Source organism: Sorex fumeus, unplaced genomic scaffold, assembly GCF_029834395.1.
Source record: "Sorex fumeus unplaced genomic scaffold, SorFum_2.1 ptg000199l, whole genome shotgun sequence".
Classification (NCBI taxonomy): domain Eukaryota; kingdom Metazoa; phylum Chordata; class Mammalia; order Eulipotyphla; family Soricidae; genus Sorex; species Sorex fumeus.
This window is the reverse complement of record NW_026606256.1, coordinates 1771645-1787354: the sequence shown is the minus strand read 5'-3', so window position 1 is coordinate 1787354 and position 15710 is coordinate 1771645. Positions and strand designations below refer to the sequence as shown.

The following is a 15710-nucleotide window of genomic DNA, read 5'->3' as shown; positions in this document are numbered from 1 at the left end:
TAAAGAAGCAGGGAAAAGACAGCAGGATGGGGGGGGGGGGGGGGCGGAGCCACACTCCTTTTCTAGAACACAGGGCTCTGGAGTTAAAAAGCCAGAGAGAGTAGAAAGGTAACGAGAACTAGATCAAGCTCAGAGTCACCTCCAGAGGTGGAGACAGAGAGGGCTGTGCGGGCGCTGAGCCTTCTTCTCTTCCTGCCTCGCACATACAAAACCAACGTGCAGGCAAGGGAGACACCAAGCGGCAGAGACAGGAAAAGCCCAGCCCATGGTCCTTCAGCTGTGCAGGCATGGCCAGGAGACCATAGCTGCCTCTCTCCATCAGGGGTGACTCTGCCTCTCCCCCACCAAGGCCAGGGGCTGAGCCTGGGCTCCCCCCTCCAGATCTCACCCACCCTTCACCCCAGAGGGCCGTAACCCCTCCCCCATGGGGACCATACAGGTCGGGGAGTCAGCTCTGCTAAGCCGACCAGGTAGTAGGAAGACACCCCCAGCCCCCAGGGTGGGTCAGAGGCAGCCACCCCACCCTGCCATCCGTGGGAACCGTCAGGGACTCCCACCTTTCCCGTGGTAATGAGGAGCCACCTGCCCCTCACCCACTGCCACCCCACACTTTTTTTTCTTTTTGGGTCACAACCAGTGATGCATAGGGGTTACTCTTGGCTCTGCATTCAGGAATTACTCCTGGTGGTGCTCGGGGGACCATGTGGGATGCTGGGAATGGAACTCGGGTCGGCCGCGTGCGAGGCAAATGCCCTACCCGCTGTACGGGTAAGGCGTTTTGCTCCAACCCCCAACTGCAACCCCACTTTGAGGGGAGCAAAAGGAGCCTCAATTTGTTTATTTGGGGGAATTGACGTTTACCCCCATTAATGATCAGGGCTTACTCCTGGCTCTGGGCTCAGGGGTCACTTCTTGATTGACTTGGGGGAACCGCACGTGGTGCTGGGGATTGAACCCGGGTCAGCCATGAGCAAGGCAAGTGCTATGGCTCTGGCTCCCAGACCCAGACTCTTGTAGCGGAAAGTCATGAGGAAGCCCCTGCTATGTGCAGAGTCCAAACACCGCAGCCAAAACGGGACGTGTGGATCAGGCCCATGCCTCAGAACAAGAGAAAAATGCACTGATGCCACTGACACTCGGTCCTCATGCTAAGAAGCTGGCAGATCTTGGCCGGAGAGACAGTGTGGCGGGTAGGATGCCTGCCTTGCACATACCACCACCGGTGGTCCCCAAGCACCACCAGGAGTGATCCTGAGCAGAGTCAGAAGTGAGCCCTCAGCATACTGGGTGTGACTCCAAAACTAGAAAGAGAAAGGAAAAAAGGAAGAAATTGAGAGAGCTCACAGATGGTCACACCAGATGACAAAAATGCCAGTTATCGGACAAAGATCATTTCCAGCCGATCATGTGAAAATGATAACGTGAGGTCTGAAGACCGTCCTTGAAGCCAACAGATGAAAACTTCAGTAAAGAAAGCGAAGTTGGGGGCTGGAGCGATAGCACAGTGGGTAGGGCATTTGCCTTGCACGCGGCTGACCTGGGTTCAATTCCCAGCATCCTATATGGTCCCCTGAGCACTGCCAGGAATAATTACTGAGTGCAGAGCCAGGAGTAACCTCTGTGCATCACTGGGTGTGACCCCAAAAAAAAACAAAAGAAAAAGAAAGGAAGGAAAAAAGAAAGAAAGCAAATTTGGGGCCAGAGAGATAGTGCTGGGGTTAAGGCACTGGCCTCTAAGGCAACCGACCTTTGTTCTGTACCACCGGGCACTGCCAGGACTGACCCCTCAGCACAGCCAGGTATGGCCCCAAAACAGAAACATAAAAGGAAAGAAAGAAGGAAGGAAGGAAGGAAGGATAAGGAAAGGAAAAAAAGTAGATACCCCCCAAAGTGAAATTTAAAACTGAAATACAATAACCAAAATACAAGACACAGTGCATAGGCTTAAGAAGCCCAGAAACATCAGCAGGAAGGGGGCCAGAGCGATAGTACAAGGGAGAGGGCATTTGCCTTGCATGCAGTCAACCTGGGTTCTGTTTCCAGCATCTCATAAGCTCCCTGGAGCCCACCAGGAGTGATTTCTGAATGCAGAGACAGGAATAACCCCTGAGCACCAATAGGTGTTGTACACTGCCACAAAAAATAATAACATCAGGAAGAATCAATGAACTGAAGACAAGAACAGAAATGGCCCCAAGGGCAGGGCTGAGCGCAGGCTTTGGCACACATAAAGCCTGTATTTGATCCCTGGAGTCACATGTTCCCCCAAACCCCACTGGGAACAAATCCCAAGCACAGAGCCAGGAGTAACGCCCAAGCACTGACAGGTATGGCCCAAAACACAAAAATAGAAATGACCCACTCTGAACCACAAAGCACAAACAGATTGGGAAAACAAACAAGTCTCAGGAAGCCGTAGCCCACAGCAAAAGATTTGACAATTGTGTCATCAGAGTTCCGGAGAGGAGAGAGAAGGGCAGGACTGTCAGAATTCCTCACAACCCCAAACATGACTGAAAGAAATTCACTAAACCAGAGGGCAATGATGGAAGAGAGAAAGGTGACCCCCAGTACCTTGTATGGTCCTCTGAGCCTCAGAGGAGAACACTCTCTGAGCACAGCGCCTGGCGGAAGCCCTGAGCACCACTGGATGTGGCTCCAAAACCAAAGAAATTAATAAATAAAAAATAAAAGAGGGGCTGGAGCAATAACACAGCAGGTAGGGTGCTTGCCTTGCATGCGGCCAACCTAGGTTCAATCCCCAGCATCCCGTATGGTCCCCCAAGCACCCCCAGGAGTAATTCCTGAGTGCATGAGCCAGGAGTAACCCCTGAGCATCGCTGGGTGTGACCCAGAAAGCAAGCAAATAAATAAATAAATAAATAAATAAAAATAAAAGAGGGAAACAGGCATCAGAAAGAAAACGAAATGGCCGGGGGGGGGGGGGAGTGATAGCCCAGTGGGAAGGGCGCTTGCCTTGCACACAGCTGGCTCAGGTTCGAACCCGAGTATTCCACATGGTCAGGATTTACTCTTGGCTCTGAACTGAGGGAGCACTCATGGTGAGTGCAGGGGACCGTATGGGGTGCCAAGAACTGAATCCAGGTCTGCCGTGTGCAAGTACTCTCTGTACTATCAGTCCGGCTCCAACACAAAAAGCACAAGTATCTTTTACATTAAAAAACTTACAGCACTGGGGCTGGAGAGAGAGCACAGCGGGTAGGGCATTTGCCTAGCACGCGGCCAACCCAGGTTCGATTCCCAGCATCCCATATGGTCCCCTGAGCACCGCCAGGGTAATTTCTGAGTGCAGAGCCAGGAGTAACCCCTGTGCATCGCCAGGTGTGACCCAAAAAGCAAAAACAAACAAACAAAAAAAAAAACCTTACAGCACTGATGTGTTTCTGAATACACAAAGTGGAAATATTTAAGATAGTTGTATTCTAGGGGCCAGAGAGATAGTACAGGAGATAAGCCCGAGGGTCTTCAGGTGGCTCACACCTGTTTGATTCCAGGCACCACAGTTCCTGGGCACTGCCGCCAGGGGTCAGTAGTGAGCACAGAGCAGAAATAATTCTCCTCCGCACTCCCACCCCCTACTTCCCACCCCCACCCAGGAAGGAAGGAAGGAAGGAAGGAAGGAAGGAAGGAAGGAAGGAAGGAAGGAAGGAAGGAAGGAAGGAAGGAAGGAAGGAGGGAAGGAGGGAAGGAGGGAAGGAGGGAAGGAGGGAAGGAGGGAAGGAGGGAAGGAAGGAAGGAAGGAAGGAAGGAAGGAAGGAAGGAAGGAAGGAAGGAGACAGGAGACGGAGAAAAAAAGGAAAAGAAAGAAAAGAAAAGGAAAACAAGAAAGAGAAAGAAAGGAAAGAGGAAGAAAAGAAAATTAAGGTAAAGAGAAAGGAAGGGAAAGGAATGGCTGGGCCAGAGCTATAATACAGCGGGGAAGGCACTTGCCTTGCATTCGGCCAACTTGGGTCCGATCCCCAGCATCCCATATCTCCCAAGCATTGCCCGAAATCATTCCTGAGTGCAGAGCCAGGAGTAATTGCTGGGTGTAGCACAGGAACAACAACAACAAAAAAGTCATGAATGGTGGAAGGGTGAAAGGAAGCATGGGAGGGAGAAGAAAAAAAGAAAGCAGAAGGAAGGAGGGAAGGAGGAAGGGAGGAAGAAAGAAAAAGGAAGGAAAGAAGGAAAGAAGGAAGGAGGAAGGAAAGGAAGAACCACGTAGAGAAAGTAAGAGAGAAGGGCCCCTCCTCCCCACTCTGCAGCTGTGGCAGCCTCTCGATTGTTCTTTCTCCCACTCACGCGTGGTGACCTTGGACAGGCCCTGCCCTGCCCAGTCTCCAGGGCATCCTGGCTTTCTGGTATCGGCCATAAATCTGTGACACTATTTCCTTTGTGTCACTGTATTGAAACTGTGCCTTCAACCAAAGCAATGCTCAGAGTTTCACTTTCCCTTAGGGATTGCTCCATGGTGAAGGGGGACCCTGGGCAGTGCTGGAGGGGGGTGGGGGCTAGAGACCGCCCGGGGATGGTGGCCCCGCCGGCAAGAACGGGTTCAAGTGCTCGGGTCTTCGACCAGCTCCTGGGAAATCTGTAGTCTCTGGACTCAGGACACTGCTTGGCTTCTTAGCAGGTAGCCATCTGTTCACATTTCAGGGTGCAGCGAAATGCAGGTTTTTCTCATAGGACAAGATTGAGCCCATCTTATTATTATTATTATTATTATTATTATTATTAAGGGCTGGAGTGATAGCACAGTGGTAGGGCGTTTGCCTTATAAGCGGCCAACATGGCCGCCCCGAGTTCGATTCCTCCACCCCTCTCGGAGAGCCCAGCAAGCTACCAAGAGTATTCGATATGCCAGACACAGTAACAACAAAGTCTCCAATGGAGACGTTACTGGGCCCGCTCGAGCAAATCGACGATCAACGGGAGGGCCTTACTTCTTCTTTCTTTCTATTAAGTGACAAAGATGTTCATGATTGGGTTTCAGACATACAATGTTCCAACACTCATCTCTCCATCAGTCTCCATTTCCTCCCTATGTCCCCAGCTTCCCCCATCCCACCCTGACTCTATGGCAAACACTTCCCCCCCCCCGTGTGTGTGTGTGTGTGTGTGTGTGTGTGTCTGCCCTATGCTTTGCAATACAGATACTGAGAGATTATCATTATGTTTGTTCCCTTGCCTACTTCCAGCACACAGCTCTTATCCAGAGTGATCATGTCCAACTGTCATTATCATAGTGGTCCCTCTCTGCCCCAACTACCTTCTCCTTCTCCCCCACCACTTAAACGTCTAATCATGGACCAATGATAAAGCCCATCTTGGTCTCAACACTTTGAAAAGAACTCAAGCCTTCACACGTTCTTCTGGAAGTAAGCTAGAAAGCAGAAACAGAGGGACTGGAGTACAGTGGGGAGGGCGCTGACCTTGCCGAAATTGACCGAAGTTCAATCCCCGGCATCCCACAGGGTTCTCCGAGCACTGCCAGGAGTGATCCCTGAGCTCAGGAGTAAAACCTTGTTTACAAAACAAATATGAAAGCAGTAACAGAAATGAAGAAGACCATCCCCCAAATACAAAAACGCAACAAAAATGCTACGTGCAAAGTCAATATTTCTGGAGGCGACAAGGCATTTCTATAGAGTTGATAGCTTTGAAATAAAATTCACATGTCAGTGTGGCCCGAGGGGTAGTACAGCAGGAAGGGTGTTTGCCTTGGGCCCAGTTGATGTGGGTTCGATTCCTGGCATCCCATAGGGTCCCTCGAGCACTGCCAGGAGTGATTCCTGAGTGCACAGACAGGATAACCCATGAGTATCACTGGGTATGCCTGAAAAACCAAAACTAAAATAAACAAACAAAACAATCACAGGTCAGTTTCAAATTGTACTGTAATTTCAGTCATACAATGATACAATTGACATCTCTTCCAGCTCCTGCAGGTCCCTTGCGACCAGAATCCATTTTCCTCTGATCTCCCAGCACAAACATGCAGGGTCTGGAGTTCTGTTCTTGGAGAAACTGTGGGGTCTACTCCTGGAGCACACGACCCACCTGGCATCATGCTTTGCTTCCTGTGGGGGACCTGGAGTGTGGGGGTCTGGGGGGAGTGTGTCTCTTGCCCTAGCTGACATTTCTCTCCACCTACACATATACTGCTACCCAAGTGCACCAGTGGGAGCTATTATTATTATGATTATGTGTTTGATTTTTGGGTTATATACCCAGCGATGCTCAGGACTTACTCCTGGCTCTACACTTAGAAATCTCTCCTGGCAGGCTCAAGGGACCCTGGCTCTGGTCCCTGGGAGATATTTTTATTCACTTTATTGAGATATCATTCACACTGCCCAGAAAGCACCAACTGGGGATTGTCCAGCACTGACTAGGGGATCATTGATTCCAAGGAATGGACAGGGACCAGCTGCCTGCAGGGCAAGAGCCCCGCCCCCTATTCAGCTACCCCCCCCCCCCGCGCTGGGTACCCATTCCCTTTTTTTGGGTGGGGAGGGGAGCCCACAGCCAAAACAAACCAGTGATGCTTAGGGGTTACTTCTGGCTCTGCCCTTGGGAATTTCTCCTGAGGGACTATATGGGATGCCGGGGATTGAACCTAGGATTGAACAGAGCCGCATGCAAAGCAAACACCCTCCCCATCATCCTATCCTCTCTACTATCGCCCTGACCCAATTTTTTTTCCTTCTCTACTTGGCTATGCTCAGGGCTTACTCTTCGCTCTGTGTTCAAGGATCACTGCTGGTGGGGACCAGGGGGACCATAGATCGTACAGTGAATCAAACCTGAGCGGGTTGCACATAAGGCAAGCACTTCACCGGCTATACTATGGCTCTAGATCACTTATTATTTTTTTAACCTGTTCTTGGGGAGCCCAGAACCCCTCCTGGTGACGTGTGGCCTGGTGGTGTGAAGTGGCAGCCGGGTGGGTGTCCACACAGGATCAGAGGCACTAATTAGCATCTCTTGAAGACCAGGTTTTGGCTTGAGCACTTGAACTTTCTCCCTGGCTCTGAGAGAAGAAAGATCAGCTGGGGCAAGAGACATACTCCAAGTCCCCCACAGGAAGCAGAGTGTGATGCCAGGTGGGCCGCGTGCTCCAGGCAGTTTCTCCAAGAACAGAAGCCCAGACCCTGCCTGTTCATGCTGGAAGATCAGAGAAAACGGACTCTGGTCACAAGGGATGGGCAGGAGCTGAAAGAGCTGTCAAGGTGTCTTGGATAGAAGGGTGCATGTGTGTGTGTATGTGTATGTGTATGTGTTTGTGTGTGGGGGGGGTGTGTTCAGGCAAAGGCTCAACTCTGTACTATATCTCTGGCCCCTCTGGGTATTTTTTAACTAATGACCTGCCTGTAGATCAGCTTGATGATTGACATCACCATGGCTCAAAGTCATCCCTCATTGCAATGTGTACAAAGCTTTGTTCCTTGTTGGCAGCTGAATACTATTCCACTCAGCAAACATTTGGATGTTTTGGGTTTTTTTTTTTTTGCTTTTTTTTGGGTCACACCCGGCAATGCACAAGGGTTATTCCTGGCTCTGCACTCAGGAATTACTCCTGGCGGTGCTCAGGGGACCATATGGGATGCTGGGAATCGAACCCGGGTCAGCCACGTGCAAGGCAAATGCCCTACCCACTGTGCTATCGCTCCAGCCCCCTTTTTTAAAAAAAAATTTTATTTTATATATTTTTTTTGCTTTTTGGGTCATACCCAGTGATGCACAGGGGTTATTCCTGGCTCATGCACTCGGGAATTACTCTTGGCGGTGCTTGGGGGACTGTATGGTATACTGGGAATCAAACCCGGTTCGGCTGCGTGCAATGTAAATGCCCTACCCACTGTGCTATCACTCCAGCCCCTGAACATTGTATTTGGTTTCTTGTTTGTTTGCTTTAGGCCTGGAATTTGGCTGTGGGGCCACACCTGGCAGTGCTCAGGACTTACTCTTGGCTCTGTGCTCAGGGATCACTCCTGGTGGGTCCCAAGGGGTACTGGGAATCAAACCCAGGTTGGCCACATGCAAGGCAAGAGCCCTGCCCTGTACTAACCAAGTATTGGATTGGCTTTGCTGTGCACAGGTTTGGATCTCTGCTTAGTAGAGGCTGAGCTCCGGAAGCCGCTGCAGCACCTATAGGCGTTCCTGCTTAGCACCAGCAGGCTGGGGATGGCTCAGTGTCCTTCCAATTTCAGTGTATGTGCTGCTGGGGCTGGAGCGATAGCACAGCTGACCTGGGTTCGATTCTCAGCATCCCATATGGTCCCCCGAGCACTACCAGGAGTAATTCCTGAGTGCAGAGCCAGGAGTAACCCCTGAGCATTGCAGGGTGTGACCCCCCAAAAAAGCAAAAAAAACCAAAAAAACAAAAACAGTGTATGTGCTGCTGAAGCAAGGGGAGGCTGGGGGATGGTTTAAAGCCTGGGGTATATGCTCTGCACACGCCAGCCCCCCATGGGGTCCCCCAACACCCTCCACATGCTCTGCACCTCCAGGCAGGACCCCCAAACCAAAGCAAACACAAAGGCAGCAGATGTGTCCTTGGCCTCCATCCCCCAAGCCCTGGACACACGCGGTGGCATCTGCCTTTGGGTTTAGCCAGCCCCGAAGAGGCAGCATCTCGTTGGGGTTTGGTTTCATGGGGAATGGCCCCCGCCCCCGGTGTGTCCGTATGACCAGTCCATGGCGGGCGTTATCTCTCAAGACGGTCTGTTCTGTTCTTTCGCCATGACTGAGCTGCATTCTTATCTTTGTCACTGACTTGGAAGAACCACACAGATATTATGAGCAAAAAAGCTGGTTGGGGCTGTTTGCCGGGAGCCCAGGTCTCCTCTGCAGAGGAACCTGAAGTTTGGCCCCGGGGCAGCACACCACCTGTCCTCTTGGCTTCTTCTCCTCCAGGCCCTGCCAGCAGGCCACCTCCTGCAGGCTTGTGGTCAAGCACCCTTTCCTGTCTGTCCTCCTCACCACACACAGAGAAGCTGAGGCTCGGGGTAGTACTGTAGCACTGTCCTCCCATTGTTCATTGATTTGCTCGAGCAGGCACCAGTAACATCTCCATCGTGAGACTGTGTGTGTTACTGTGTTTGGCAGATGGAATGCGTTACAGGGAGCTTGCCAGGCTTTGCCGTGCGGGCAGGATACTCTCGGTAGCTTGTCGGGCTCTCTGAGAGGGGCGGAGGAATTGAACTCGGGTCAGCCGGGTTGGCCGCGTACAAGGCAAACACCCTACCTGCTGTGCTATTGCTCGGGGTAGAAACAGAATTTTGCTCTGCCCAATGGAGCAGACAGCCAGCTCTGAGGCGTCACTCGCTCCCATGGTGCTCACGTCTGTTGGCATGCCCCGGCTGTAGAGCTCCATGCTTTTGCATGCTGGAGGTCCGGGTTCTATTCCAGGTACCACATGGACCCCCGATCATAGGGCAGCCCTGTGAGTTGGAAATAGCCCCTGACCACCACCACCACCACATGTGACCCCCAACCAAAAGTAAACAGGACCAAGAGATGTAGAATTTACACGTGGCCCACCCTGGATGCATCCCTGGTACCTCATAATGTCCTCCCCAGAGTGTAGCCAGGAATAAGCCCAGAATACCACCAGGTATGGCTGCCACCAAAATAAGTAAAAATAGGAGCTGGAGCGATAGCACAGCGGGTAGGGCGTTTGCCTTGCACGCAGCCAACCCGGGTTCGATTCCCAGCATCTCATGTGGTCCCCCGAGCACCGCCAGGAGTAATTCCTGAGTGCAGAGCCAGGAGTAACCCCTGTGATTGCCGGGTGTGACCCTGAAAGCATAAATAAATAAAAATGAAAGACAAGACCAAGCAACAGCACAGCAGGGAGGGTGCTTACTTGCACATGGCCAACCCAGGTTTGATCCCCAGCATCCCTTATGGTCTCCCCTCCTCCCCCGCCACCCTCAAGTGCCACCAGGAGTAATTCCTGAGAACAGAACTAGAAGTAACCCCTGAGCATCACAGAGTATGGCCCCCAAACAGAACAGAAAAAAAAAAAAGCTGGAGCCACCAGCCCTGGGTGATCGGAGACTGGGTTGCTCGGGCTCCCCCAGGGCACGCCCCCACCCAGTCCTGGTTGAGCCCTCTGGCCAGGCACTCCCAGCCCTGCCCGGCCCATCCCAACCCGCCCTGCCAGGAACCTTTGCCCCAGCCAGAACTAGGACCCTTCTTCTCCTCCCTTCCTCCTTGCCCGCTGGCGGTGGGCCGTAGGGTTCCAGGCTGCAGGATGGACACGCAGTGATCTGAGAGCTGTGTGGGGACCAGCGAGCCCTGGGCCCACCTCACCGGGGTCTGAGGTGCCAGGGGTGCTGCCCATTACAGACCCCTCCACCTCAGGGACCTGCAGCACGGCCCACGTCTGCCAGGTCTGCCCGAGGGGGCACCAGGCAGGGGCCCAAGGTGTCTGCTTCCTCTATCACCTAAGCACCTCCACACACACCTATGTACGAGGGGATACCATGGGGAAACAAACTGGCAGAGATCTTCGCCCCTGGGGGATCTTCTGCCTGTCCCCATGGAGCTGGCATTCTAGAGCTAAGAGAGAGAGAGACAGCATGAAAATGAAGAAAAATCCAAAATGGGGAAGCTGGTGGTAGACACCAAGGCGAAGACATAGCAGCAAACCGGGCAGGACCGCTGTGGGCCAAGGAGGGGCTGAGATTTTCAACAGTGGGGGCTCAGGACCGATCTCCCAGGAAGCAGAACCCCCAAAAGGCGGGAGGCTGGGACGAGGGAGCAGGCAGACTAGGGGTGCAGTCCAGAGATGCCCTAGGGGAAGGAGAGGAGAGGAGGGCTGGGGGGGTGGGGGGAGGCAAGGCCAGGCCAGGCCAGGTCAGCTTCCCCGGCGCCGCTCTGCGGGGGTCTAAACGGGAGGAGGCACAGCCCAGGTCTGGGGGCAGCCGGGACGTGGCATCGAAAGTTTCTTTCTGCCGCGCCTCTTTCGCCCCTGGGGTCATTAAGGAGGATCCCGGCGCTGACTCGCGGCTCCTCCGAGGGAAGATGCAAACAAGGAAACTGGCTGGGGAAGAAAGAGAAGGGTGGGGGCTCCCCAAGGAGGAGGAAGGGTGCGGGGAGCAGTCCAGCTAAAAGGATCCGGGGGCGCTCAGACGTCCAGGGCCGCGCCCGCCCCCCGCGGGCCGGATCGGGCCGGGATCTGGCTGGATCCGCAGGGACGCGGAGCAGGTGCGCGGCCCGGCGCTCGCGGAAACGGCCCCGGCCACGCCCCCGAGCCCAGCGGCGTCCGGGCGCCCGGCGAGCAGCGGGCAGCGGGCAGCGGGCAGCGCCCCTCCGCGCGCCGCGGGTGTCTCCCACCCGCACCCCATCCCCCGGCCCGCCGGGGAGGTGCGCCGTCCCGGGCGTGCGGACGCGGGGCGGAGGCGAGGGCCTGGCTCGCCCTCTCGGCGCCCCCACCCCACACCCAGCCCGAGCCGTTGCGCCACTCCTGGCCAAGTCCGGCCTCTCCGGGCGCCCGAAGGTGGGAAAAGGGGCCACGTCACTGTCCCCGGGCCCGGCGGAGCTGGGCTCCGCCCCCCGCCCCTGCGGGCGCGCGGGGCCGGACTAGGGCTCACCGGGCCCTGCACAGGGCCAGCGCAGTCGCCGCCGCGCGCCCGCCCGCACAGCCACAGGCAGGTGCCGGGGCCGCCGAGCCGTCAGCGCGCGCCGTCCCGTGCGGCCTCTCCGTGGGCGCGTCCCGCTCCCGCCCCGGCCCGCCGTCGTCCCCCTTCCCCGCCGTCCGTCGAGCCGCCGGCCGGAGCCGGCTCGGGCGCCGCAGCCATGTCCATGGGCCTGGAGATCACGGGCACCTCGCTAGCCGTGCTGGGCTGGCTGGGCACGATCGTGTGCTGCGCGCTGCCCATGTGGCGCGTGTCGGCCTTCATCGGCAGCAGCATCATCACGGCGCAGACCATCTGGGAGGGCCTGTGGATGAACTGCGTGGTGCAGAGCACCGGGCAGATGCAGTGCAAGGTGTACGACTCGCTGCTGGCGCTGCCGCAGGACCTGCAGGCGGCCCGCGCGCTGCTGGTGGTGGCCATCCTGCTGGCCGCCTTCGGGCTCCTCGTGGCGCTCGTGGGCGCCCAGTGCACCAACTGCGTGCAGGACGACACGGCCAAGGCCAAGATCACCATCGTGGCGGGTGTGCTCTTCCTGCTGGCCGCGCTGCTCACCCTGGTGCCCGTGTCCTGGTCGGCCAACACCATCATCCGGGACTTCTACAACCCGCTGGTGCCCGAAGCGCAGAAGCGCGAGATGGGCGCGGGCCTGTACGTGGGCTGGGCGGCCGCGGCGCTGCAGCTGCTGGGGGGCGCGCTGCTGTGCTGCTCGTGCCCGCCGCGGGACAAGTACGCGCCCACCAAGATCGTCTACTCGGCGCCGCGCTCGGCCGCGCCGCACACGGCCCCCAGCACCTCCTACGACCGCAAGGACTACGTCTGAGCCCCGAGCGCGTTCTCCTCGCCGTCCCCCCCGACGGAGGGCAGCTCTTCGGCTAGACTGGGAGAGGCCGGCCGAGCTCCGGGGGTCCCGACGCCGCGGCCGCGGGAGCGGAACTGGGGAGTCCAGGGACCCACCCTCACGGACAAAGGAGCCTCGCCCTTTCGGATCGCCGAGCCGCGGTGGCCGTGTCGCTCCGGGCGCGCTCTCTCGGCGGCGCGCAGCCTCCCACCCCACCCCCAAACCCTGCCTGGCTTGGGCAGGACCCCGCAGCCTTGCAAAAGGGGCCGCTTCGTGTTTTTCAATAAAAGTCTTTTCGTTTTTGCATTTGCGGGCGCGCTTTCTTGTACCCGGCGCGCGCGGGTGGGCCTCCCACCTCCTTGCAGATAGGCTCTGCGAGAAAGGTGGGTCCGGGCTGCCAGGGGGTCACTTAGAGAAGGACAGAGGTGCAGGCATGTGAGCCGAGGCAGACGGCGTGTCTGCTGCTCCTCGGGGTCTCTCAGACCGGGAAGATCCCGATCCAGGTGGCCAAGGGGCCGCGTAGGCACTGCGGGGCGTTCCAGGGACCCCCTTGCCCAGGCTGTGCAAGGACTGAGCTTGGAGCCGGAACCCTGCAGGGGGTCAGCTCGGCTGTTGGGAAAGACCTCGGCCTTGAGCACCTTTTCATAAAAGGAGAACAAAAACAGATTCACTGTTTTTGGTGAAAACTCAGCATCAAAAGTAGAGGTGGGCAACACGGTTTCCCCTAGAGCAGAGGGGGCGGGTGGGGGCCCAGGAGGGGCCTCATTCCCCATCCCCACCCCACCCTGCCCCAGACCCTCATGGGACACAAAGGAGGGACCAGGTGCAGCAGAGACCCAGGTAAATGTTCCGAGAAAAAGACTGGGAAGGATGGGGAAGGTTGGGGGTGGGAGTGGGCAGGAAGAAAGGGGACAGTGCCCAGGTAGGAGGGAAAGACATGGGGGCTGGGGCATGACTAGCAAGGTGAGGCCCAGTAGAGGCCAGGCCCCCGGGACTCCTAAGAGGAGTCCGCAGGAGTCACACACAGAAGGGACGTCTCTGTTCATGTTCTAAAATAACCTTTTCAGTCCCAAGGTTCTGGCAGGAGATGAAATATGGGAGACTATCGACCACCTTAGAGGCTGTCAGCCATCCCTTCCTGTTCGTGCAGACAGAAATAAACTCCAGCTGCCCTGGCCAGGGCTGTTTTGAAGCCGGATGATGTTAATGTCACCCCGATTTCCCACCCCACCCACACACGTACTTGGGCCACTGATTGGACGAGGGTGCCATTTGCAGGGCGACATCAGGTTGGCTTGCTTCCGGACAAACATCTTTGGGCAAGTCTGTGGGACTTCCCGGTGGAGGCGTGCAGGAACTGGGAGGCAGGTAGGGAACACTGGAACTCACTGGGGTCAACCTGGCTGTTGCTAACATACAGATGACAAGCGAAACCAGGAGAAGGGAATGCATGAGGTCAGTTTCCACAAGGCCTTCATTGGTCCAGGCTGTGGAAGTGGTCAGTCAAGAGGAGGCCCCCCGGGGGCAGCAGCAGGCTAGGGAGCAGGAAGGCGTCACTGGTGCCCGAGCAAGCAGCCTGGGGCTGGGAAAGTCGGTGGACCGAGAACAGGACAAGAGCAAGACCCGGCCGCCTCCAAACCTCGCAAGATGAAGCGAGAGAGGGTTCTGCAGTGACAAGATGGAGAGTCGGGGCTGGGGCTGGCAGCGAGTCCCAATCCTTTGTACCCCAAGCTCTCTTCATCCCCCACCATGTGTGTCCCAACATGAGTGTTCACACCTGAGGCTTGCGCACGCACACACACACACACACACACACACACACACACACACACAGAGCACACTCCAGGCCTTTGAGCATCCTGCTTCCCGGGCTTTTGCCCACAGAAAAGCTGAAACTTGGGTCAGAGAGACAGGGGAGGGTACTTGCCCTGGACCGCCACCAACCAGGGCTCAATCCCTAGGGACACATATGGTTCCCCAGCCCCACACGATGTGATCCCTGAGCACAGAGCCAGGAGTCAGCCCTGAGCACCGTTGGGTGTGACTCCCCGCAAAAAAGAATGTTGGGAGCTGGAGCGATAGCACAGCGGGTAGGGTGTTTGCCTTGCACGTGGCCGACCCGGGTTCGATTCCCAGCATCCCATATGGTCCCCCGAGCAATGCATGAGCCAGGAGTAACCCCTGAGCATCGCCGGGTGTGACCCAAAAAGAAAAAAAAGAAAAAGAAAAAAAGAAATGTAGCTGCTGGGGGCAGCAGGGGTGGCACCCCTAGCCCGGCAATGCTCAGAGGAGACCAGGGAGTGACCCAATACCTGGAGTTTCAAGACCAGGGGCCCCCAGGGATGCCCCAGCAGGACTCAGAGGGGCACTCAATGCGGGGGTGACTCTGCTGAACCCCGAGGCTCCCCCAAACTCAAGGCAGCAGCTTCTGTGGTGTACGGGGGGTCGGGGCTGCGCGGAAGGCCGTGCTGCTCCTCCACTAACGGGGACAGGGACAGGGATGTGACGCTGAGGCTCGGGGTCCATCCTAGGGAGAGTCGGGAAATGTGGCTCAGAAAAAGGGGTGAGGCTTACCAAGGAACAGGGGGCTTTGTGGGCTCACTGGGGGCCACAGAGAGGGGAAGAACAAGATGAGGGGAGTGAGCCTCTGCCCTGTCTGGAGTGGCAGTTGGCGGGTGGGCAGAGGGTCCGGGGATCCCTGCCTCTCCGCCTGGCAGGGATGCAGGGAAGTGGGTGGACCAGGAAAGAAATGAGGGGTCCGGGGTCCTCTGTCCCAGAGCGTTCTCCCACAGCTGCAAGGGGGGCCTGGGGGCTCCCAGACTGGAGAATAGAGCCAGTCCTACCCAGCACCCCAAGTCAGAGGGACATGGCCAAGCAGGGACTAGCAGTCTGGCCTCAGGGGAGGACAGGAAGGGCCCAGACTCACCCCTGATGTGCCCAATCTGGAGATAGGAGGTGCCCCACCAAGCCTGCACCCCAAGATGCACACACATCACTTAGGGGATGCCCAAATGCAGCCTTTTGTGGGGAACCTTACTCTGGGGGCTACTCCAGGGCCAGTGCATCTCTGGGGGGCTCCCAGATGATGCTCTCCGAGGCCCGGGTGGCGTGGGGGGGGGGGGGATCAAACAGGCCATTATTCCAGTCCTTCAGCCACTCCCGTCCCCCTTCAGAGCCTTCTGACCCTTTTTAATGAAGGACCATAGTGAGAGGGTGGTCCA

The 15710-nt window shown here is 56.4% G+C and overlaps 1 protein-coding gene across 1 annotated transcript; it reads left to right on the top strand.

Moving 5' to 3' along the window:
* Positions 1 to 11648: 11648 nt before the first annotated feature.
* Positions 11649 to 12568, top strand: CLDN3 (claudin 3). The gene has a single exon (XM_056108238.1). It carries the CDS (start codon positions 11812 to 11814, stop codon positions 12469 to 12471), a length of 660 nt encoding a protein of 219 aa, XP_055964213.1. The 5' UTR covers positions 11649 to 11811; the 3' UTR covers positions 12472 to 12568.
* The last annotated feature ends 3142 nt before the right edge of the window (positions 12569 to 15710 follow it).